This window comes from Arachis ipaensis, chromosome B05 (assembly GCF_000816755.2).
Source record: "Arachis ipaensis cultivar K30076 chromosome B05, Araip1.1, whole genome shotgun sequence".
NCBI classification, from domain to species: Eukaryota; Viridiplantae; Streptophyta; class Magnoliopsida; order Fabales; family Fabaceae; genus Arachis; species Arachis ipaensis.
Genome location: NC_029789.2, coordinates 12,712,655 through 12,739,182, shown reverse-complemented (window position 1 = coordinate 12,739,182; position 26,528 = coordinate 12,712,655). Strand labels below are relative to the sequence as shown.

The window sequence follows — 26,528 nt, the reverse complement described above, 5'->3', positions numbered from 1 at the left end:
TCACAGAGGGAGGTAAGAAGCTCAGATAAGGTGTAATTTGCTATCTTCTTGGAGATTATTATATTTTTTATAAGATCCTAAACTTCTACCTATCCTACTGCTATTCTTACAGTAAAACCAATGGATCTTGAAAGCGGCGGTGACGAAAAAATTAAAGCAGGAAGTGCTGTTTTTCTTTTAGATCTTGAGAAAAGAAGAGCTATTAAGGCAGGTGACGATGACATCATTCATTAGCAGCATTTCACTAATCTACCATGTTTGACAGATTCACTTGAAAGAAATCAAACCATTAATTTGAATTCTTCTGCAGGTGTTTGGGAAGAACGCTTTCATTGGATTGGCTATAACTTTTTTTGCCGGAATATGCTTCTCTTTGTTCTCACCAGCATTCAACTTAGCAACAAATGATCAGTGGCATACACTAAAGGAAGGGGTTCCTCATTTGACTGTTTATACTGCCTTCTTCTATTTCTCAGTCTCATGTTTTGTTATTGCGATTATTCTCAATTTCATCTTCCTTTACCACCCTGTCTTAAACTTGCCCAAGTCATCGTTGACGGCGTATTTGAGAGACTGGGATGGCAGAGGTTGGGCCTTGTTGGCTGGTCTCCTTTGTGGATTTGGTAATGGTCTCCAATTTATGGGAGGCCAAGCAGCAGGATATGCGGCAGCAGATGCTGTTCAGGTGAAGTATTTTTCCTTTCATAATAGCAATTAAGTCAATAACTGATCGGCTTAAGAATATATTCTATTCACTAACAGCAAAATATAGTTTTTTTTGCTTTCAAGTTTCAACCAATAGAAATTCAAAAGTGAAGACTCACGTGCAATTGTCTAGCTGAAAATCCTTAGTTGATTTAACATGTTTGACTAAATTATCATCGAATAATTTTCAACTATTCATAAAGAATAAAGACAGTGCATGTGAGTTTCAACCAAATTCAAGATATTGTCAAACCATAGTTACTTACATGCTAATTACCTACTTTAAAATTTTTTATTTTTTTCCAACACCAAAAGTTGGTATCCAAAGATGGAGAATTTTTTAAAAAAGGAAGAGAGGTGATCCAATTTTTTTGGTTGGCAAATAAAATTGTTGTTACGCAAATCCCTATATTTCTCAGAAAACCTTGAGATATTCAAAATGTTATAAACAACTTAGACACATTTTCCGCCTCTTTTTATCTGACTTACAGTATACAATAAATTGTTGAATCATTTTATCACTTTGATTCTTTGAACCCGTTGTTCAAACAGGCGCTTCCATTAGTAAGCACCTTTTGGGGCATTGTTCTATTCGGGGAATATCGGAAATCATCGCAGCGAACATACATGCTGCTCGGGAGCATGTTGTTCATGTTCATTGTGGCTGTTGCTGTCCTAATGGCTTCATCAGGGCATAGGAAATACCAATGATCATTTTATAGACAATGTAGTCATATTAGTAAATAAGAGATTTAGTATTCTGATTGTTCATTGGTGTCAACTAGACAAAGCAAACTACTACGAAAAGGGGGATGGAGAAGCAGAAATTCAGTAGGTTGAAATGTTTTCTTATTTCCATGTACATTTTCAACTTTCAAGCTGTATATGTTGCACATTATTTTTCCAATGTTTCTGTATACCTCTGTTTTCTTCATTGTTATTTTATACATCAAGAAAAAAGAAAATGAAAAAATGCTTTCAAAACAATGAGACTTAGTCGCTTATGTTGGGCAAAAATATAGATCAACGGGGTTAGTATAGATGGCGTCTGGTGATAGTTGTTAGATTTTTTATTTTTAGTTTTTTTTTTTTTACAAAATATTTAAGGAACTTTGATACAAGTCATCTTACTGGAATAACGACACACTTCTATACTTTTTGAGCATTTCTTAACAAAACTTTGTCCCCTCAGTATGTGATCCTTTCCTTTCACCCAAATTGTTTCATCGTCCTTTCCTTTCACCCAAATTGTTTCATCGTTAGGCAATACACAGTTAAAATACAAAATGTTCAGGTGGGTTACGTTTAGGTGAAGATGGATTGGATACTCGTTGGTCTGGTAGAATGACAAGCCTGGTTTTTTGGTGGTACCTATAAAGGCACTTCGATGCCCAAGTTAGAGCTAGAGAGGTAAGGGGATAAATGCTAGTGTAGAATAAATCATACCTGAGAGAACAATGAGCTCTCCTTTTATAAGTGGTGTAAACTATTTTATTTTTGTGGGAGGGGTCCTACTTCATATAATTTTGAAAAGTAGATAGGAGGTAAAGATGGTCTTTGACTGTTAAGATGGCAGAAATGTTTAGGCCAATTTATATTGGGCTCGATAAAAATCCAAACATTCTGAACAGTTGCCTTCGAAGCATGAGGGTAAGCTTGGTCTCCATGCTGATTGAGTTTGGTTTTTCGTGTGTTCTGAGTATGTTGGAATTTGTACTTTTTGCCTTTAGAAGTCATGGTACTTTGTGTTTAAAAACTTTTGGACCTCTCGGTGGGCTGTTTGGACTTTTGATAGACTGTTTTGATATAACTTTTGGACTTTTGATGGACTGTTTTGATATTTTAGTTTATTTAACTTTTATTTCCGTTTTGTTAGCGTTTGGATATCTGTTTTGTTAGCGTTTTGTCAAGTTTTTTGTATTTACCCATAAAAAATGATTTGGGCTTTTTTGGTAGGCCATTTGGGCCTCTCAATGAGCTAATTTTAATATACACGTAGTATAATTATAAATCCTAATAATATAAAAAATTTTAATTCAAAAAATTCTACATAAAATAGTTCTTTAGCTAAAAAAATTAAAATGCAAAATCTTTTGATATATAAATGCGAAGTATAAAAGATTGGATCCAAGTATAATTTGAATTGGAATGCTAGTTTGAGGAAATAAAAGCTTGAAATTAGGGCTGCACACGGATCGGATCGGATCGGATATAGCCTAAAATTCTATCCGATCCGCACTGCACTCATCGGATCGGATCGGATACGATATCCGCATTTTTTTAGGCCGGATCCGATCCGATCCGCATACTTGCGGATCAGATCGGATCGAATATCGAGTATATCCGCATAATTAAAAAAAAAAAAACTATTTTAAGATTCAATTTGACTATTTTTACAAAAAAAATCCAAAAAATTCATTTTTTTATCTGTTTAAACCTATTTACTCCTAAAATATTATCAATAATAGTTCTTTTGAATAACAAAAACAAAATAATAACACAAGATTTAAGTTTAATTATTCTAAGTTGAAGTACAACATAAAAAATTAAAAACAAAATATCATAAAATTCATAAATAACACACTAAAATTCATATCACATTAGGATTTATTTTCTTAAACTATGCTATTTATATGTGATGTGCGGATATGCGGATTTGCGGATCGGATCCGCGGATATCACTGTCAAATCCGCAATCCGATCCGACCATAGTGCGGATCCGATCCGATGGCTCTGCGGATCGGATAATATCCGCAAAATTCGGATCGGATGCGGATAATTACCGCGGATATGCGGATATTATCCGATCCATGTGCAGCCCTAGTTGAAATTCTACATTAGTTTTTCTTTAGGTGATTGTGACAATATCATCGGATTTGAAGCCACCAGTTCTCGTTCTCGATACTTACTCGATCCCAAAAAGGATTTACTTTTCGCTATCCCACGCTGTACAAAAATACTTTGTAATTTCATTGAAGCTTGCACCTAATGATCCACTTGATTGACCGTTTGCTAGGTACACAACATGATAAAATTAGCAGCTACTGTGTCAGCCTCATCTACACTGATCAAAGTGACCCAAGTTTACACCTTGGATCCAAGTATAGTTTGAAACAGAATGCAATTAAGGAAATAAAAAATAATTTAAATTTAAACAAATTCTACATATAAATTAGTTTTTCATCAGATTTGAAGCCTCTTCTCGACACTACTCGATCCCATGAGGAATTTACTTTTCGGCTCCCACGCCGTATACAATTATAGAAAAGACTTCAGTATCTGTGTCACCCTCATATACACCTGATCATAGTGACCCAAGTTATTTACACCTTGGTTCCCAATGATAAGTTTTATCGCTCGATAAACCTAATAGCCTAATATCGACACGTATTTACAAGAGACTAGTTTTGGATCTTAGAACCAGGGATGCCACGTTGGATCCATCATGCACAAGTTCCTTGGGTTTAAGGCAGCCTCAACCAACTCAGTAACACCCCTCTGCACGGGTTGGGGTGGCTCCATGGCATTTTCCTCCTACATACGACACAATCAGTAGTGCTCCAGTTTTAAATAGCAGAAAAAATAAAGGAAAAGAACACCAATGACAGAAATTAAGGAGGCAGCTGAATAAAAATATGAACAGAAAGAGCAACACACAAATTTGTTTAGTTGCTCACCTCTTCAGAGTAGTTCTGTGGGGCTATCCCCTTAATCCTTCCTACAACGTGCTCCACATTTGTGATAACCTTCTGTTTGAAGTCAACGGGACTCATTGTTCCACCAGCCATGGGGGCCATGGGCATCCCAAGCGGCCTTCTCCAAGACCATGACAATAGCTCATCGCGGAAAAACATTGCAAGATGATGCCACAGATGTTGACTTTGCTGCATCGGGAAAAACACCAAAAATATCAATGGGAAGCCTTGGATGGCATAAATAATTAAAAGAAACAATATTGATAAAAATGTTTTTTTTTTTTTTTGGTTTCCCCGGTATATTCCAACCCAGCAGGTCAAGGGAAAATCCATTTAAGAGTTTGCTATTGGCCAATGGATTGGTGCATACACACGGTGGGATTCGAACCCTGACACTTTCTTAAGCGAACTAGTGGGCTAACCGCAAGACTTGGTTAAAAATGTTTTAAGTTGATAGGTGTGTCTGGTGTGCAAGTAATTTTACTTAATTCTTACTTTAGGTGATGCCACGGCCTGTGCTGCTGCACACATTGAAGATACAATAAGACCTTCTACTCCATGGGAGAAAAATGCTTGCATATTCCTTGTTAACCTGAATGGGACTGGCTCATTGAACTCAATCAGTCCATTTACATCATACGCAGGGTGAAAATCAGTTTGAAATATTTTTCCAGTATTCTTTGCGAACAAAATCTTGTTAGGGGATCTTCCACCAATTTGTAGCATATAAGACATGAAACTCGAAAGAGCCAACTGGATGGCGAATTGCTTCTTGAAAGCCCACATATGGTTGCCACTTGGCAGAGTTTTGTACATATACTGTGAAAAGATGTTGTCAGTAACAAGATTTTTTGTTATTTCATTATAGGCTTGCAGGCGTAGATCAACAACAGCTTCTGGTGATATTTGCCCAGATATAGCCTGGTTCAACTGCTCCTTGAAGTAGGTAATTGGATGATCTGCCTCACGATCATTCCTTGCACAATGATTCTCATAGACCTCAAGGAAAGTACTATACATCAGATCATCTTCAACCATGCGAACCTGCCCATGCATCATTTCAAGGATTAGTGGTAGGTAGAGGTTTCCATCTGCACTCTTGGTAGTCTAATTCCAGTTAAGGCTATGGGTCCATCCCACAAAACAGAAGAAAAAATTACATAATCATAATCTAACCTGGGACCAAACAGGAATAATTATTGGTGTATTAATGCCTATGTGACGGCGTCTGGATTCCTTGTGCTTCTCAAACATTTGGTTCATCACACGGAAAAGCTGCAATATGCGCTCATCACTTCTGGCATTGGGAGTCAGAGATGTCTGAACGATAAAATGACGCTGGGAACCATCAGAGCCAATTAAAGTCAAACGCCGGAAACTGCTCCCGTGCCTTCTCACAATTGGAATATCTGCTGCAACCCTGTCCAACTTCACAGTATGATCTGGTGCAATCTCCTGAACAAAAATGAAGAATTTAGAATCAGCAATAGGAAGCACCAAAATTGCCCGACCTTTAGCAAACAATATATATAAAATAGAAAATTAATATACTAGTAAGAAACAAAAGTTTAGCAGTGTCGAAGAAAATCAACTCAAGTGTCACCTGATCAATGAAATACTGCCCAGGTACTTCCACATCAATGACATGGAAGTCCCGCAACACCCTGCTTTCTTCTTCTAACTTCAAAACTGCTGGAAACCTGTCCTCCACATTACTTTGTAGAACATTTTTCCAGTGCTTCAACCGCTCAGTCAGTTGAGAGAGGGTACATGGGAAAGTGGCTGTGCTTTCTGGGTCAAGGTCACGTTCAAAATCCTGTTTATACTCCCTCACAAAATCGACATGCTTATTTACAGCATCTGCAGAAAAGCAAGCCCTACAAACGCCTGAGAGCTCCTTCTTGAGAGATTGAGGAACTTCAGCAGTTGTAGCAGTAGGATATTTGTAGCAGCGATGGAGCAAAGCATTAACTACCGCCAAAAGTCTCTCCTCAGGGAGAGTGACAAACCTTGAGCCAATTTCTGTTAGTAGGATCTGAAAAATGAATAGTTTGTCATATATCATCCAATTAAATTCTAGTATATGAAACAGAGTCAGATCTGATCCCTAGATGAATTGATGTAAGCCAGACATATCGAAGTCTTTTATTTATTTAACACTGGTGCCATAATACAATATGGTACAAGTCATCCCTCCTCCACTACTTTAATTCATAATTCCATCTCTTAGAAATTAAGTGGGTCTAACTCACTTCAAAAGCCAGTTTTAAGCGATGAGAGTTGTCTCACACTTATAAATTCTCTAGAGACTATATCTTTGAAAGTTGTGGGACTGGTAAACACCTTCACACCCAGGGATGATCATCTGAAGTGTGAAATTTGATTGCAGGAATGAACATCTACCGGATGGCCCAACATTGGATCGATTATGCTCTGATACCATCTTAGAAATTAAGTGTGCCTAACCCACCCAAATGCTAACTTTAAAGGTGATGATGTCTCACATTTATAAACTCTCTAGAGACTATATCTTTAAAAGATGTGAGACTTGTACTACCGTCAAACACTTAATATATAAGTTTATTATATATCTAACTCCTTTTGCCTAGAACAATATGTCTTTCATGTCCAATCACCACTGAATCAAAGGTCCATTTAACAAGCAAAATGTACAACTATTGAAATACTATTATTGCAAGCATGATTTGTTTGAGGCACAAGAGCAGCCTTATGCATGCACACTCATAAGTATAGGGATTAGGGAAGGTGAGGGGGTATGCATTTACTGTGAAGCAACGTAAAACAACTGAATAAAGATCACCTCAAGTTCACTAGCCAAATTAGCATGCTTGCTCCTAAGAGCCTCCATTATGTCTTTTGCAGCATCAAAAGCACTGGCAGCAGATGCCACAAAACCTAAAGCACCAGCACGCCTTAACGTATTCTGCCCAGCTTCATTGAGGTTTGCAGAACCTTGCTGCAGTGGTTGGTCATTACCATTATGCATGCTGCTTTCTGCACTTGTAGACCTTTCAGCTTCTTGCCCATGTGAGTTTCCACCATCATGGGATCCAATTCCACCAGCAGATTGAGAGCCTTGGTGAACTTGAACATCAGATGACAAGGTGGTACCACCCGGACCTTGTACTCTTGTGCTACCATCGGCCAACCCACCTAGAGAGCCTCCACTAGAACCAGATACACTTTGTTGTGCTCTTTGCTGAACCATTGCTAATCTACCCAGTTCAGATTTATTGGCAACATCACGCCGCTCCAATAAATATGTCCGCAGCCAGTAATACAGAGCCTAAAATTGAGAACAGCAAGTTGAGATTACTTTTAAGATATATGAATTTGCAATTAACATATGCAAATAACGGTTACCTGAGGATACAAGGTTGCAATCTTCAGAAGAACAAGTTTACAATGTGGGGCTTCTGTCCTCTGAAGGGAGAGCAAAAGCTGTGGAATCCAAGAGAGCCAAACCCAATGAGGTACTTGGTCAAAGAACTTATCAAATGACCTCCCAACAGGCTCGTTAGCAGTGTCAAAGCTAAGAAGATAAAGCACGCGAGCTAGATGGCTTCTTGAATTAGACACACCAAATTTTACACCTTGTAAGAAGCAACTAACAGCATATTCCAACCAGATCTCATCATGAGTTTCTCTGTAAGCCTATTTAAAGAAGATGACAGATAAGTAATAAAGCTCAAATTAGGAATAATTGAAATGAACGAGAATCGAAAGTAGATAAGAGTGATTACAATATCACAATAGTTTCCCCAGCTTATCCATCCCTTAGGCAAGTTCTTAAAAAGACTAATGGCGTTTGAATAAGCAAGATTAGCATCTTCAGAGTCATTCAATTTCAACAAGAAATCCCCTTTCAGACGGAAAATTTCTGCCTTGTGCTTTGCTGGAAAATATTCCAGATTAGTGCTGTTGATCAGATTAAGACCACTTGTAAGTTCCCCCTTTGTTTCTAAGTATGCCTTTGCCTGCTCTGTTATCTTAACAAAGGCTTCCTGAAAATACATCAAAAACAGTCATTTAGATAACATCTTATATGAGTTCAACATAATTCAGATTTCACTGTTGTTAACAAAGGACATGTAATCAGCAAACAAAACAGGCAACCTAAAACAAAACACAATTTATCAAAGATTGTCCACATGATTGATGTGTGTTAAGTCGTGCTAGAGACTAGGCTTAAGACAGAATGAGGAAAAACCTAGGAGCGGCCATACTAAATTCTCAGAATTTACATAATGTAATAACCACACAAGGAAAGAAAACTATAATAATTCCATGAATAGACAATAATATAAAGGCAAAAGATAAACAAATCTCTTCAAACCTACAAGAAATAAATACTAGGTATCATACCTGCACTTCCATGGTTGAATGACCATATAATTTTTCAAGTATGGTGACACAAACATCAAACAGGCCTTGCTTACGAGCAATGTGAGCAAGCCTATTGACAGTCCATGCTTTGTCACGGTAGCCAAGATGATGAAGTGTCGAATTCGTGGAGCCAAAATCTTTGAAAGCTTCTATCACAGAATTATACATTTCATTTCTCCACTGCAGCAAATCATACCAAACAGACATGTTATCCCATTTATTTGGAGTTCTAAGTCTCCAAGTCTCAAGAATGTCCTTCAGATCAGCATAAAGATTTCCCTGCACACCAACAACAGAATTTCCAGAGTGTTTATTTCCATTGGAAATGTCCATTATAATCCTAGCTGACTCTTGAACTTCAACTATTTGTTGGAATTGCTGCAGAAGGGGGATTCGGGAATGAACAGACATTTCAGGCAGCTGCCACCATTGTTCCAGTGCAAGATCGACACCCTTACCCACCATGTTCTCCGCATCCCCCACACCATTTGTACTTTTGTCATGAAGTGTAAAGTATGCTTGAATCAGACGAAGTTTAGGTGTTTCTTCCACTTGAGCTTTTGGCATGACATGCTCCTTCATATATGTCCAATCAGGCAATTTCCAGAGACTGTCCAGCAGAATTTCATAGTTCTCAACACTCTTACCAAACTCTGCCAGAGCATCCCATTGACTGAGTTGACTAGCACAGTATAACCATTGCTCTTCCCAAAGACACATCTCAGCCTTTGGCACAGTGTTGTTATATGTTCCTTGAGTTGCCTTCATCATAGCCTGAAAAAAGAGACTTTGAGCTCGCTGCCAGTAACCATGTTGAACAAGGGAAAGCCCAGCCCTGGTTTCTGCAGTCAGTGACCTCTTCTTCCATAGCCCACATCGCATATCATCTTCATTTAGCAATCGATAGAGCTCAGCAAGAGACTCAGAGCATTTGGATTCATTTGGGAACAACATAACATGGCTTTCCAGCAAAGCCAGTGCAATGTGCCATGCATTATAAGTTTTTCCAATATATTTGATGAGCTCGCTTGGCATTCTGGGTTGAGGATGGCTCAACTGAAGCCCTTCTAATAGAGCTTGCACTACATTTGGTCTGCTGGCCTGCTGCCTCTTGTGGTAATCTTTAGACAAAAGAGCAATCATCGGTTTAGCAAGTGCTACCTGTTCATCTTTATGTAATGTAACCCAAACAATTGGAAATACCAAAACCCACAAATGATACGCAACATTAGCATCTGTATGGGCTAGCTCTCTCAGCGGAATTAACAGATCAGCCACCTGGAAAATTTGTTATCAATGTGTAAGCCAAAATGAACACATTTGCTACTATCTGTCACCGAAGTTAGGACCATAGCAAAACAGTAAGGGGACATAGCACTTTGACAATTTGAAAAATGGAGAAACATAAGACCACCATTTAATAATTATTAATATTAATATTAATATACTGAGAAGTCCATCCACTGCCACATAATACAAGTTAACATAATATGCAAAAAAAGTACTTGCATACAAGTCAACGAACCTCAGTTCATTTACCTGGAGTTTGCTCATGCTGTTAAGAAACTGTGCATGCTTATTCACAAGGGCCTCAAACGTTAGTGGAGCATCCTCTGTTCCTTCAGAAACATCACTGACCTTGTGCTGCATCCCAGATGATTCCACAGGAGTGCTTGAAATCAAAAGTGGTTGAACCCTGGCAGAATTTGGAGCTAGTGTTATAGGTTTATCCTCAACCAATATTGCCAAGAGCAGATCAAGGCCTTGTTTGAGCCAAAAGACATCACTTAGAGCTGTCCAGTCCTGAACTTGGATAATGAATTGAAGCCTAGTGAAAAGACTCTTCCCAAGGGATTCATGATAGAGAGAGAAAAATTTCATCCTAATTTCAGGATCTTTAGCTCGTAAACCAAGCATAAACTGCCTTTCGACCTTTTGGAAAACCTCTTGACGCACATGTGTAGGGTATCTGAAAGTCAATATAAATATAAGTAATTACAGAATGGAACCCAATGCATAGGAAAGAATAATCAAAGATGCATTACTTACTTATTTATATCTGCACAAATCCCATAAAGAAGTTCAAGATATTTCCGGTCCCATTCTTCCAGAGCAACTGGAGAGAAGTTCTGCTTATCAACTTGTGAAAGCTTCTGCAGAAAAGCAATTATTTCCTTGAGATTCAGAAAGGCACTTGACATCATTGAAGTTCCTTGTTTGCAGAAGTCTTCTTCAATCCACCCTTTAATCACATCAAGTATGCAAAGGAGTACACTAGCATCAATACCCTTCTCTGAGAGCAAAGCATTTAATATTTGAGACACAGATCGCTTGCACTCAGGAACAACCATCACCCTTTCAGTGATTAGTTTTAAGATTGACTTAAGATTTGAAATAACGGCTCCTACATCAGCTCCTTGACGAGAGGATGTGACCGCAGAATCTGGATCTGTTCTCTGGCCCTAATTATGTTGGACAAAATTCTTATTTAAAAGAAACCTTCAAGTTCTATTTAAAGCGTGTATAATGCAGAAAATAAGAACTGGCACATATAAAAGACAAAACAATATGAACAAAGCAAATACTTCCAATCACCACTGATTCCTTTGTTTTCAATTTCATTTTCACATTGATCGAAATTGTATATTTTACCTAAGATTGAAAAGAAATCATGAAACAAAAGAATTTACTAACACAATAAAGAGAATAAACCAACGTACCTGTCTCAAATGAGAACCTGCTGTTGACCCCATATCACGCTGCAGCCGCTGAAGAATACGAACTAGAAATGAAGGATCAATAAAGTTTCTTTGTACCTCTGTCAAAGTTTTTAGGACAAGCAACAGGAAACTAATTGAACTAGCATTATTATCATCACTAGATGTTTGAGGAGCTGTAACAGTGGTGACATGTTTCTGTATCAAATCATCAAGCTTCTGGTACAACAACTTAACATCAGCAGGCGTTGTGGCTGCTTCCTGAGGAAACGCAATGAAGATCATCTTCAACAGGGAGCAAAAAGACTTGCCGGCATCTAAAAGTTTGTGCTTGAAACATGGTTCAAGAATCTGGAGGAACGACAATTTCATTACTATATCCAGCAAACTATTTCGTAAATCGGTAATAAATAAATAAATAAATAAAATTTGACCTACTTGAGAAATCTGGTTAATGTTGTTTCTTATGAACAAGTGAGGCTGTTTCTCTAAAACTTTGTTCATGACATCCAAACCCTGTGCCAGTGCCGTGGAAGGGTCCTTTGCCTGGGATGGCTGAATACTGCTTAGCAACTTTTCTAAATAATTGAATTTTACATTTGCATTTGGCCACACTTCTAATGCCTGTGACAAAAGCTCCAAAGCTTGTTTGTACATTGCACTTGCTTCTTTGTCCTTAGGCTCAATGACCAAGGCAACCTAAAAAGTCAGATGCAGAATCATCATAAATTCAGAAGAAAGTGTATTGAAAAGTGACACTTCAATATAGGATTGTTTAACTGTTCAATAACTAACTTTTGGCTCAAAACTTTAAGAACAGGTCTAAATCTCTTTTGTCTCAGGTGATCCTTTGAACAATTAATGTATTATAATGGCAGGAAGAGCCTCATAAACCATGTAATAAGACAAAATGGAAGAAAGAAACCAGGGAATACAAGTATTGGATATAGCCTTAATCTGGCAGCACCAACACTAGGCAAAACATTAAAAAGAATATTAGAAAGTAAGCCTCACTCTGATAAGAAAGTTTATAATCATTTCCTCCATAGCAGCATTTGGTTTAAATTCTTCGTCAGGTTGACTGGCAGATCCTGGGGTTTCAATGTTGGGAATTGATGATGGACCACCAGGTGACATCACACCTAGGGATGGCAGACCAGGTTCTGCTTTTATTCGCTTAGATGTTTCTTCAGAAAATGTGGAACCATCAACAGATCGCTTAGAATCAGATATACTAGGATTGAAGACATCATTGACTTGGTGGGAAGGATCATTTTCAGTAACAATTTTCATCTCATTTTGTCGTCGCTTTTCCCAATTAACAACCAATCCTGCAAGCTCAATAGCGAGTCGTCTGTTTTCTGCTGTGGTATTATACGGCAATCCCAAGCGACTTAAAGAATTCACCATCTGAGGAACAAACTGTGCTCTGCAGGTGTAGAACAGATCTGAATGGCGGACAATGAGTTGGAATATGTGGATGAGATTCGGAATTGAATGGCCTTCCTCAACAAGAATCTTCTTAGTGTATCTTATCCATATGGGCATCCGAGACTCACCAAGGGGCAAACGTCGAGGTAGTGCAGGCATCAGTATGTCAAGAGCCTGCTTTACCAGCATTTTATTTTCTGGTTGGCATGTCCTAAGAAGAGCTACAAAAACCTGTGATCACAAAACAGTTTAGTGCTAGTGCATCCTCACGAATACTTGATCAATATGCTCTTAATACACAGAATAAAGTCGGTCTTTTTATAAAATTTTCAGATGAAGCAATAGAACTCTTTCCAGCTATGCTTGATGAGAAATTTGTTCAGCATGCATAAATATAGTTTTAACTTGAAAGCTCATGATTCATCATACTCCGCTGGCCTCTTATGAGTTGCACTAAGTGAGTTCTATTTGGTTTTATGCCATTCAGAAAACTAACCCCAGCCAAACACACTCTTGATGAAAACAACGATTAAACTATAAACATGATAGATGTCACAATTGTCAAGAAAGTAATAAAATTGCCTTAATAAATAAATACAGAAACTGGTATAAATTGATTAGGCAAAGTGGATTTGCCAGTGCATCCAAACACTGTCCCCCCTATAATCCAAAAATAATATTTTGAATCATTATGCCAGCTCTGGCTTTTAACAGCTTCTTAGGAATATATTTCATCTATCCCTCAGAGTAACAATTTCACATTAGTCATTGAAATTTAAATAAAGGAAATTAACCCAAGTGGTTTGAAGGAACTGTCTTTCCATAAGAAAATATTATCGATCATCTACATAATAGCAAGCCCGGTTATCTTCATGTATAAAGGTTAAGGTTTCTTTACCTGAAGTATTATTTTTTCTGGGGCTTGATATGCTTCCAAGAAGTGGCAAACATTCACAAATGCCCACTGTTTGCTTGCTGTATCTTCACGCTTAAGATGATTCCATCCAAACTTTATCAGTTCCTTCCTATGATGCACGAGATCATTTTGAAGATACTTAAGAAGCAAAGTCGCAAGCTGTAGTAGTTCTATTCTTAAAGGCTCATCATACTCAGCAGAAACCTACAGAAGATGGACATTATGCAATGAAAGTGAATGAGTGACGCTCTGAATCATCAAGGCATGAAAGAAGGCTTAATAAGAAACTAGCATAGTATATTGTACCTCTTCTGGAGGATCAAGAAGTTTATCAACAATTGTTTTTATAATAGCTGGATCAACAACCTCCCAACTTTGGCCATTTTGAAAGGCATGTGCAAGCATGGGAAGGATAAGCATTTGCATAACAATCACCAAATGATCAAGACTAAGTTGTTTTGATTGAAAAAGGTTCAGAAAATGCAATAGAAGAGCCTTCTTCATACTCGGCGTATAGCCTTCTGCAACCTAAAGGATATCAAGATAGTCAGTACGAGTCAAATTTAACAATGAATTGTGATCAGACAGAAGGAAAAAAATCAGATGAAATACCTCAATAATGTAAAACTCCTTCAGGAATGTGTAGTCGATACGACTATGAAATAAGAATATGGTAAGTATATCAAAGAGAACATTCACTTCATTCTTGTCATGTCTCAAATAGTTCAGGAAACATTTCACAAGCCATTTACTTTCTTTAACCTGGGATCACAAAAACAACTCGATCAGTCAACCATGTCAAACCATTTAAAATCAACAATTGAGCATGGGAGTTGAAACTGTCTAAGATCTACCTTTACAATATCAAATTTGAAATGAGAAAACATGGAAAGGGCTGTAGATAATTATTGTTGTAACAAGTGCAAACCAAAAACATTATCCAGACACATCCATTTTCTAATGACACAGACACATTCATTATCAAATGACACATTTACTTTGATGAAGTTGTCATTGCCATGGTGGAATTATCTAATACAGCATAAAGAAAATTTTAGATATAATATAGCATTGGATTGTTTATTAGGAAGAATGACCTTATCGTCCAATTTTTAATTAATAGTATTACAGGAATATTGTATAATGGTGTCATAAGATGAATGCACGAAATAATTAAAGGTTAAAAGAAAAGTGGGGGGATATGACATGGGCAAATGTGATTGCATTCATGCCAAATCAAAAGATCCCACTAAAAACATATCCTCTTGCATCCAAAAATATTCCCTACAAAGTCCTAATGGAAGATAACATGTAAAAGAAACCAACAAAATAAGTGCAAACAACTTGAACAAGGTTGTAAATGCAAAATCTAGAAAATAAGTCCACTGTAATTTAAAGATGCACCTAATTCATATGCACATATGTGCCTGGTCAGCAAAAAAAAAAAGAATCACGCACGCACGCGCGAGCACATATTTTAAAATGCTTGAAATTGACATTGAAAGCTGACTAGAGCTAGTGGCATGCAAAACATGAGTTGTAAACGCTACAAAAGTGGGGAATATAAGAGACCATTTTCTCTTCCAAAATGTGATACCCCTCAATACATCATAATAATGGATCAATGATGAAAAGGGAGATTATTGCAACAAGAGATCATAAAGCAGGGCATCAAATACAAGTTTAAGAATTTTACAAAATTTCAAGTTTAGAATCAAATAGCACAGACATGACCAATATTTCCAACAAAGATTTCAATAACAGCAAGACTCTGACATTTGAGTGTCCAGATCCCATGCCTTCCATCATTCTACAGTCTTTTGTAGTTTTGTTAAGATGCAAAAGAATGGAATCAAAACCAAAAACAGCAATCAAAATTATAGAAACATCTTAATATGACGCAACAAACCCAACTCATCAATGCCATGCAGTGACAGGATGGAAAAAAACTTGCTATTAAGTAATTCCTTCCGTTAATAATCATGAAACAAAAGTACCTAAATTGAGATTGCTGACTTACTTGCACTAGGTTCAGCTCTTGTTCATTTTGCAGTCGGGATATCCTTGCAGGTGACTTCCAAACAAGTACTAATGTATCAAACACAATCCGATTACTCTGTAACCAACCAGGGATTAATTTGACCAGGGTTTTTATAAGTGCTAGTCCCTGGAAATAAGCATTAGAAGTTTCACTCGGAACAGGAGCAGGCGGATTAGAAGCATCAGTCGAAGGAGCAGCAAGGCTATCTTCAGCTAATAAACCAGTATGCGTACTTGTGGATCCAGGAGCCATTGCCACATCAGACTTGGGCAGATATTCAGAGAATGCACTTGAAAGAATCTTTTGTGGTGATTTTGCAAGTTCATCTCTCAAAGGCTGACCAGCTTCTGATCGAATAATATACATAAAACTGAATTTGTAGAGAAAAGCATGAAACAGAAAAATGTCAGCATCCAACCTGATAGACTTATAATTGAAATTAAGCGCACAAGCTTACCGCCTGAAATATTTTGGTTCACTTAATCTAGCAAGAAAATAATCAACTGCAAGCGGTGCATATCGATTTAAGAACTTCGTAAGTGGAAGTCGATATGGACTGTTGATTTCACTGTACACCTGTCCCGGGGGAAGAGCTCCTTCCAAGTCAATAGTCAAGGTTACAAGTTCATCAAGGAATTTTGAAGCAGCAGCAGGAAGCAAGTGAAAAAGCTCAATTATAGCTGCACAGATACACAATGTCATCAGTGCACGAGTTAAGGAAATTGTATCAGAGACATACATTAAATAGGTTGTTAAACCCTAGATGTTATACCTGCAGCAATTTTTGGTTCTTCACCAGCCTTCCATGACTTCTGACTCTGTGCCAGCTTTTCAGGCTCCAGCCACCTCTTTAGATGCTCCAAAAGTTTACCACCCAGCGTGACATTAAACCAATTGGACAACAGCTCAAGGAGGCGAGCTAGCCCTTGCAGAAGTGGCATGCTGAGATTTTTTGTGTGCGCTAAATTGACCAATATAGGCCTAAGGCTACTTTGTAAAAGTTCTTTGGGCATCCTCTGATTAATAACCTAATTGACATGGTAACAAAATAAAATAAATATATTTTTTATAAAATCACCATCCTTCCAAAAGAATAAATGTACACAGCAAAACACATATCCATTGATTTTCTGCGGTACCATCAAAACAGTACCATAAATTTAAAAATAAGTAAAAAGATATTTTTATGAAATGGACCACATAATCAGAAACAATTGATCTCGTACATAACAGATTAACAGGACTTAAGCATTCAAATATCAAAATTTTCAAATACGAGCAGCCACATTTTTTGGATTAGCACAATATCCGTGAATGCTTTCTGGTCAAGCCAGTGATGACGAAACAATACATCATAAAGTACCTGTCGTAGGCCCTCCTTTGCAACAGCAACAATTTCAGGTGTCCGACAAGTCAGAGACTTGAAAAACATTGAAATAATCTTCGCACGCAATTCAGAGTGATTTGGAGTCTTAAAATCAGCCCATGCCATTGTTGTACACAGCAGCTCAATGCAAGCTGTCCGGAGCTTGGTCAATGATGTAACGACCTTAGGGTTGATAAACTTAGCAACCCAAGCATTGTCATCAGATTCAGCTATTTGCAATGCATCTTGCAGGAAGTTAACTAGCTCTGGAGTCAACTTGAGAAGAGGAGGTCTCAAAGCCAAACAAAAATTCAAAGCTGTAACTGTTCCAACCTAAACAAAAAGAATATACTCAAGTCAACTAATAAATGGATAAATGCTCAAAGATAGAGCAAGAGCAAATAAGTAGCCATCTGGAAATAAAGAATTCAGGGAACCTGCTGATCAACAGTCTTTAGCTTGAGGGGACGCATTATAAGAGGCTGGAGCAAAGGCTGGTATAATGGCTCGAGTAATTCAGACACCTCACTACCGGTCCTGCTAGCTAAGAGTGCCAAGCATGATTGTACATTCTTTCTCACTATGACAGATGCATTATGGTTAAACAACTCTTGAGCAAGAAAATCTACTACTCCTTGAAAACTTTGCCTACGTGTCTCACTATTTGCTTCATCAGCATTATTCACCACTCGAAGAACTTGTGTGAGCACTTGACTTGTCTCTTCCTGCTCTTTAGTAGCATATATGGGAAGTTTTTTGAGGACATATATTAGACCACGGACAATTCTTACCTGAAAAATGCAGAGTGTCTCAACAGTGACCTTCCCTACCAAAGCACCCAGTCCCATGACACCACCCATTTGTGCTTGCCATGTAAGTCCATAGCAACAATGCAGAAGACGGGGCAAAAGTTGCTCAAATACTGGAACACGAACACTTGGGGGCGGAGAATACACAGGATTCATTGATGGGCTAGAGACAATCATAGGTGTACCAGGCCCTCTAGACATTATAAAATCAGTATGTTTTGAACGAGCTAGGAATACAAGTGTTTCTGCAAACACATTTAAAGCAGAGAGAGCAGCTTTGGCATGGAGCCTGTTTTCATCTGCTAGTACATCAACTAAAGCATCCAAGAATATTAGAGGGTCCAGCTCCTTCAGATTTGAACAGCCATTAGGTTTTGGCCTAGAACCAACATGAACATTATTTGAGAGTAACGAACCACCCAGTGCAGCCGCTGACAGATTACCGGATGAAGAATCAATATGAAATATCACTGCAAAATGGCGACATATATTGACAACAAAATCATCTGCAGGATCTGTTAGATCTGGTTCACCATTGGCAGCCATGACAGTCATTAAAAGAATCTTGAAAACTGACTTCTCAGCCATAAGTTGAGTCTTTGTCTTTACCCCTAAATCAGCCTGAAATCAGGTGTTAAACATTATTGTACTGACAACAATAAGGTTGCGTTTGGAACGGAGACAAAGACCGAGGCTGAGACTAAATTAAGTCTCTGTATTATGTTTGGTGTAAAGTGTACAGTACTGAGTTATATCTTATTATCTTGTTTGGTTCAAGATAAATATGAAGATGCAACAAGAATATTTACTAAAATACCCTTAGTTATTAAAGAAAATGTTAAAGTCAATCCCCGTCCCTATAAATTTCAGTCCCTTGTGTCCCACTTTTTGGAGGTACTAAAGGGACTGAAATTTCATGTCTGGCTCTAGCTACCAAACACAATTCTGAGTCCCCCAGTCCCAGTTCCAATCTCTGAAAATAAACATTACCTAACATACTGAAGCATAAACCCATCCCACATAGAAAGACATGAACTAAAAAGTAAAACATCAGGGAGGATAGTAGAGACTGGATGAAGAATAAAGTATCCGGTATTATCAAGTTAAGGAAGCATTAAGGTCAAACAAAAAAAGAAATGTGTATAGTTCAATTATATTGTTGACTGTTCACAAAGAAGTGATCCATAAAACATGGGAAACAGGAAGTTATCCATTTACATGCATGAGCTAGAACGAATGCTTTGTAGGGTATGATAAATATCACAACAATATCAAACCAACCTTTACATCTGTTGACTCAGACCTCCGTATTGATTGATCAACTGTAGAAACCAACAATGCAGACAACTGCTTGGATGTAACTCCCTCATCAGCAATAGTTCCAGGCAAATTGAGCTGAGAGGATAAACAAACACGAAGAAATTTTAGAGCCTGCTTCCGGAAGAAAGCATCCATACCACAATTCCTATTCATTACAGCTTCCACAGCAAGATTTATGCAACGATCAAGTGGCACCAAGAATGGTGTTGCAGGCTCAAACGTCAGAATTAGACGGACCCCATGCTCAGGGTTCTCTTTACACTCAAGTGCCAGAGGCTCTTTGAGGAAGCGTCTGTTTCGGCCACCTAACTTGCCAAGAAGTTGCAATGCTTTTGCACCCCAGGGATAGGGAGCTGGCCTTAGGTGAGACCACAAGGCCAGAATAATTTCGGACATGAAATTAGCCATACTAGGCTCAAGAAAGTCAGGATTTAAACTATCAACCCAAAATTCAAGTGTTCGCAATCCAAGACCCACTAGTTCATCGCTTCCCTTGAGACATAATACCAATGGCTTCATCAGACGAGGAAGATATGGTAACTGAGAACTCAACCGGGCAGGTAAGGTCATGCAGAGCTCCAATAAAAGATCTCTCATATCTTCCCCAGTTGGCCCTTCCAGCATAGCCAACAACATATTAAGGCAAGGCTGCAACATGGGGATCAGGTCCCGAAGCAACAGTTCGAATTTGCACCCTGAAAGTGCCCTGAACATTGTACGAAGCAACTGAATGTAACCAAGAGGCCTTTCAACCTCGGTTGCATTTTTCATGCAAACATCCATTATAACAGGCACATGAGGCTGCAAAATCCGTTCAAAATCAGCAGGTGCTTTTGAAACAGCACCAAATATAAACCTAAAGAGATGTAAAACCAGTTTGGCTGCAGGTGAATCTGGGTGCTTCAACACATCAAGTTTACTGCTCACAAGGAAATTAACAAGCACATCAGCAAATGGACGGTACACTTTTACAGCTGCCAGAAGCGTTGAGAATATATGGACAAGTTGAGTGTTCGATATCATGCACTCAAAAAGCTCAGGCATACAGAGCGAGAACATATCCATAAGGTCTCGAGGTTCCATGATGGCTAAAATCTGCGAGAACAGATGAAGCATTTCCCTCTCCTCATCCTTCTCCTTGAAAAGTGCTAAGCAATGTACACCACTTTTTAGAACACCAGAGGCTTTATAGACCTGCACAACACTAAGGTCAAGTACACCCCTTCAAATTAGGACAAAAACATTAGAGCTAATCAGCATATCTGCAGTACCTCATCTTCTCTCATGCCTCTTGATGCTTGGGGTGGTGATAAATTAGGTGCTGGTGGGACAAGCACCTGCAGTTTTCCATAAATATGCAAATTTTTTAACAATAAAAAATATTACACAGAAGGATATAGAGAAGGCCAATCCATAAATGGAAATTACTATGCCTGTGATTCATTACCTGAGATCTCGGGGAATGTGCATGAGTAATGCTCCATATAATGGTCTTCATTCCTGAAGAAATAAAAAGCCTTTAAAATTTAATTGTATATAAAAAGGGTATACTAAACAATCTTAAAATTAGAAAAGGACGAGGGGCAATAAAACTATCCAGCATTACGCTCAATGTTATACCGGAGAGGTGAAGAAGAAGGGTTAAGGAAATAAATTACCCATCACTAATGTCTTAATAAGATGTTTGCAATCATTGACTTCCTTCGAATGCTCTACAGGGACCTGCAGATTCAAGACTGCCTGAAAAGAACACGGACCGCAAACAGAGTCAAGCCAAACAAAACTCCCATAACGGCAAAGATAAAAGTACTCAAAGTTTTATAACATTTTCTTACAAGTGAAAAATGCTTTTACTGTTCTAGTCAAGAAAGTCCAGGGAACATTACTATTTGTTGTAATTGGTAAACATCAATTAGAACTATGCAACCAAGTTGTCAAAAAACAATTAAACTATATTAAGGACAGGTAAAACAACATTGGGAAACACTAAAGATTAAGTTACTAAAAAGGTTTTGGTCCTATAATAACCACATGAAAACACAGTAGCTTTAACAAATCAATTTGGATGCATGTATTATGAAAGCACAGTAGCTTTAAATCCTTCCCTTTACTTCATAGAACAAGAATATAGTGTAAAGTGAGTGGATGCAAGAAGCAGTTAAGAAATACTAAAACATCAGAGCTAAGAACATATAGGACCAGCAATTTCTCACATGATTTTTTTTTTTTTTTGAGATAAAAAAAAACTCTCATCTCAATTGCTTGTTAGGAGGGAAATAATCACTAGCATACAAAACTTTGGCACTCTTTCTGTTTCATTTCTCTATGACTGAGTTATGTTTCTTTGTTCTTTCTTCCAAAATAGCGTAGTATGAAGTTAAGAGAATAATGTTAGTCTGACACAAATTCAAATGTGAAGATATTACAAGCAGAAATAAATCCTCAAAGAAAATTCATCTTGACCTGTACAGGAAGTTCAAGCTTTGATCTCAGGGTAGTGCGATCCTTCCCTTCCTCGCCTTCCTCCAGAAGCTAAAAAATAAAATAAAATAAAAGCCAATCACCCAACACTATTCCAGCCACTGAAATGTAAGTACTTGCACACACATACACGTGTTATGCTCTGACAAAATGACAGACCCATCTCCAAAAAGTTTACCATCAACACATTACTAAAAGTATAAATAACCTGGGGTATTGTACGTTTGAAAGTACTGAATTTCCCAACAAAAGCATCCAGAATGCGACCCTACAAGATAAAACAATGCATGTCAATCCCAACTAGGGAAAAAATTACAATATCAATTTGTCAAAATCTAGCAGAAATCATGTCACAGACCAGTAGGACCCTTGCTTCATCCGTAGACTGTTGATCAACCCCCTTCTCAAAAATTGGTTCCACCTAGATCATATGGATAGAGCAAAAATTGAGAGCCGTTTGGGAATTTAATCAGCAAACAGACCAATTATCTACTATTTCTATCACGATGGAAAAGCAATTTTTTATTTAGNGACCAAGACATTTGAAATAACAAAAGAAAACAAAATGTACTCCAAAAAGAAAACCTTAAAGACAGATGTCACAAAGAATAGAGAAAAAAATAAGAAATTGTACAACTAGAACCTTTGATCCCATGAGAAAGGACTAATCCAACCAAAGTCAACAAAGCACCACATAAAATCCACATAAATAATTTTGTCCAACTACCCAAAGCTAATGAAACAAGAGTATTTTACATTTATAACAGCACCAATGAACGTCTCAACCAAGTTATATCTTATTTCTTTCCTACAAAAAAGCTTGATGTTAATAATCAACATGGGAAGGTTGGATAGGTTGGAGAATCAAAACACAGAATGAACCAGCTATATTCTAGAGAAGAGTTTAAGATAAGCACCAGATTCAACATCAAGCGCGCACATGTGGTGTGGATACTCAATGATAATGAAGCATCATGCATATTACTTGAGAATAAGTAAATAATTCGCGACAACTGCAGCAATGCATAATTCAGATTAGTAAAGAGAACAACATATAATGAAAATTTCATCATCAGTGAAGGATATTTGCAACAACATAATATCAAAACTGTCACACGAGTCAAAAAAAAGCTTCCAACTGAATTAAAGATTATAAAACCAATAAGATAAATTTGCAGGAAAATGTAAAGAAAATATATAAATTGAGGTCAAAGATAATAATGCTTTATGTTACTTTTAGAATCCTCGTAACCAACGCCTTTGTGCTGCATTCTTTTTTGACACCGAAAATTAAAGGTGAAGAGCATTTCTAAATTTATATATCAGTATAACTTACGTGTTTTGGTTTCATACTTAGTACCTTGTTATGAAGAATATATCATTTTAGATAAGTTCAATCTGAGATATGATGAGATAAAAGAAAAAGCATACCTGTGATAAGGAGAGATCCTGCCGAACATGATGCACAATCTCTGCCAGAAGACTATAAGCCAACGGCCTCAATGTCTCAAAGCATGCTCTCCCAGTGCCAACCAAAACCCTAAAGAGTTTGAATAACCATAAGAAAACATTCTAACACTGAGGACACAAATCTTGAAGCATAAATAAACTACACAAAACATACATTACTACACAACTTGCCCTAGTTATAAGTTATGACCCCAAACAAACTTGCCAGATGAGTTCCCAATACGAAGATAGTTCATGGAGCTTAACTGTTCATTAGTTCTTTCCTAACAAACATATGTCATGATCGTCATAGATAAATTTATTACTATTGAGGAATAATAACAAATATGTGGTATCACATTAAGAACTGCACACATCTAGTGATCATCTGTACTTCATGAAATATTATTCACAAGAATCCCACTTTTGGAATTATCTACAGATATCTCCAGCTCAATACATGAATAGATACTAATGTTACCTTTCTTCCAGTAGAGTGTCAATCAAAGGAAATAAACCCCTCCTGAAATCAGTTCCGAGGACATGTTTCAGGGATATTAACAACTCCTGCATCCAACAATTTTGGGTTTAGAACAAAGAAAGAGAAACTCAATAGAAGAAAGGCAAAACAACCCAAGAAAATTACCTTTCTAATAGATACTGAATCAGAACATGTTACAAGCAAACTCACAATGCTTTTACATATGTTTTCTTCATGCGGCCTTATATAATCGGCATAGCTTTTTAACAGATAAGTTAAAAAAGAAACTGTCTGCAATAACAAGAAATGAAACTATTAATCATGGTAAGTAGGATAACAGTTAGAAGAATAATTAAGGAAATGAATAGAACTTCAATATAAACGTGGTCTTTACATTATTTACCCAATATGTTCTATGATACAAGTGGAAATCTAAAGTTCCTTGTTACTATAACTATGTGTGCTAAAAGTATGAGATGCTGGCAATTCAAAATACTAAGGTACTGAGACTGGGATTGGAACTGGGACTCAGAATTGTGTTTGGTGGCCAGAGAGACTGAACTAAAATTTCAGTTCTGGAATATAAAATTGCAGTCCCTTCACTACCTCCAAAAAGAAAGGACACGAGAATTTCTGGGAATGGGAACTAAAATTTTAATAATACAAAGATTTAATTTAGTCTCTGTCTGTCTTTCAATCTTTGTCTCCGAGTCTCAATCTCTAAGTCTCTCTTACAACCGCCTAATAGTTGCCATGATTTAAAATTGTGACGCGAACTCTCCTATATATCTCACTAACCATGGCCAGATACATTGTGAGAAATTTCAATTAATGAAATATTACAATTTTCCATCTAATGAAAAAACACCTCATTTAAACTCTTGTCCAGTATTTAGCCAACCTTAAGATTTTCACAACAAGCAACTTACCTTAACTTGTGCACCCTTGAGTTCAATGAAATGAGTTTTCAAATGGGGAGGAACCCTATCAGGGCCCTGAACTGATATAGCAGTAACCATCAACGGCAATAATTGAGGGATGTTAGCTTGAACAAGACGGCTATACAATTGAAACAGAAACATCACAACCAGCGGACTCTCCGTTACTATCTTGAAGGAACGAGTACTCGGATTAAGCTGTGAACCAGTGGCAGTGGCACTGGAACCGCCTATGCCCTGATCTGAAAGTGAAGTCTCCATGGGCTTGACCTCTTCCCCAGTCATTGCCATGTTGTCAAAGAAATGACTAACAGTTAATTTAAAATTCTGGTATATCTTACAAACGAAGTCAAGAAATGGTTGCACTTCATGTTCAAGAGTTGGCCTAAAGTTCCTCAAAAGGTCAAAGATTATACGGATACAAATCAATCCATTTTCTTCATTATCGGTGGTAAGCACTTGCATAGCAACCTTCAAGAGGTCCTGTACAAACGGTCGTAGAACTTCGCTGTGTGGCAGTCTATTCAATATCTCAACCACAATGTTTCTAAGCTTGTGCTCGGGATTGTCAACAAATTGCGGCTTAGTAACTTGCAGAAGTATCGCAGAAAACGCCCTGAAGTAACACTTGAGAAAATTCAAGTACTCAGCGGTATGAGCAATCTCAAGACTATCCCTAACCTCCATCACCATATTCAACCTCGTCTGAATCGCTATTTTCGCCCCCAAAAATAAAAAATAAACAAAAAAAAGACTTTAGCGATTTCTATAGGCAATTAAACAGTAATAAAAACGAAATAAGAGAGATGAGAAATAGATAAACATACGGAGGTCAGGCTCGACGAGGTGACGGGAATGTTGCTCGAAATTCTGAACGGGACTCATTTTGGAGGGTTTAGGCGTGAAACAACAAATGAGAAGGGGCTAAAACCCTAGGCTAATAGGTTGACTGAAGAATTCGGATTCAGCTTAGTCTATGGTGTGATTCTAGGGTTCAAAGGGAAGGGAATTTGCGCAAGTGGCAGTGACAGAGCACCATGCACTATGAAGTTGAGCTGAGAGCAACGGAGATTGTGATTCTCGTTCTCGTTAGAAGAAGAAGAAGAAGAACAATGATGTGTGTGGGGTTAGAATGTATTAATGGAAATTAGGGCTTAAGAGAAAAACGCAGAGATTAAAATAGGGGCTGTGTTTGATTTTCCCTCCTCTTTTGCGTTCTTGTTATCGTTCTCGAGTGTTCAAGGGGGAAAAGTGGGTAACTCCACTCGGCACCACCGAGATTTGCACAATTCATGTCATTTTTGTATTAAGCAGCAAATAAGAATGAAATATGACCATTATATGAATCATCGTCCAAATTATGAGTTAAAACCCAAAATGATGATGTGGTGCACTAAAATTTCTAATTGCATCAATTATGTTCTTGAGATTAAAAAAAATGCACCATATTAATCTTTGACTCATTTTTCATTAACGACGTGATGACATGGTATGATGACGTGGATTATAAATGACACGTGTCACTTCATGATTTGGCCACGTGTAATGGTATGATGATGTGGTGACCAGTGACACGTGACATGCTGACGTGAATCATTGTACCATGTGTCACAATGTTATTTAGCTACGTGTCCATTTGTATCATGTGTCGCAACAGTATTCATCCACGTGTCATCTATTATGTCATCGTTGTATATGCACCAAATTAGTCCCTGCATTAAATGACTCATTTTAGTCCCTAAAATTGAATGCCGTGCACAAAACTAGTCCAT

The 26,528-nt window shown here is 37.7% G+C and overlaps 2 protein-coding genes across 2 annotated transcripts in view; one reads left to right on the top strand and one right to left on the bottom strand.

The window, feature by feature from the left end:
- LOC107642956 (ureide permease 1) overlaps positions 1-1,650 on the top strand; it is an 8,834-nt gene extending 7,184 nt beyond the window's left edge. The window contains exon 8 of the mRNA XM_021123060.1: positions 1,258-1,650. Coding sequence (XP_020978719.1) covers positions 1,258-1,416 — 159 coding nt within the window. The 3' untranslated portion in view covers positions 1,417-1,650. The remainder of the gene's footprint in view (positions 1-1,257) is intronic.
- On the bottom strand, positions 3,830-26,073 carry LOC107642954 (transformation/transcription domain-associated protein). The gene is made up of 35 exons (XM_016346470.2): positions 25,584-26,073; positions 24,748-25,469; positions 23,984-24,109; positions 23,819-23,904; positions 23,320-23,428; positions 22,806-22,901; positions 22,247-22,309; positions 22,097-22,156; positions 21,871-21,939; positions 21,066-21,147; positions 20,855-20,907; positions 20,679-20,744; positions 19,369-20,601; positions 17,716-18,708; positions 17,276-17,611; positions 16,685-16,940; positions 16,370-16,592; positions 15,892-16,282; positions 14,484-14,633; positions 14,178-14,399; positions 13,854-14,075; positions 12,539-13,186; positions 11,963-12,223; positions 11,528-11,875; positions 10,857-11,269; positions 10,347-10,776; positions 8,787-10,085; positions 8,165-8,425; positions 7,785-8,075; positions 7,222-7,707; positions 6,004-6,435; positions 5,577-5,855; positions 4,896-5,444; positions 4,383-4,589; positions 3,830-4,239 (listed from the first exon to the last, which is right to left on the bottom strand). The coding sequence occupies exons 1-35, from the start codon at positions 25,639-25,641 to the stop codon at positions 4,120-4,122; spliced, it is 11,640 nt and encodes a 3,879-aa protein (XP_016201956.1). The 5' UTR covers positions 25,642-26,073; the 3' UTR covers positions 3,830-4,119.

Bases quoted from the DNA above. Each gene is read 5' to 3' on its own strand.
- LOC107642954 (XM_016346470.2), bottom strand. From the start codon at position 25,641: ATGAGTCCCGTTCAGAATTTCGAGCAACATTCCCGTCACCTCGTCGAG. The intron at 5,856-6,003 runs GTGACACTTGAG...ATTTTTGTTCAG, and splicing joins GGCAGTATTTCATTGATCAG to GAGATTGCACCAGATCATAC. The intron at 4,590-4,895 runs GTAAGAATTAAG...TTCCCGATGCAG, and splicing joins AGGCCGTGGCATCACCTAAA to CAAAGTCAACATCTGTGGCA.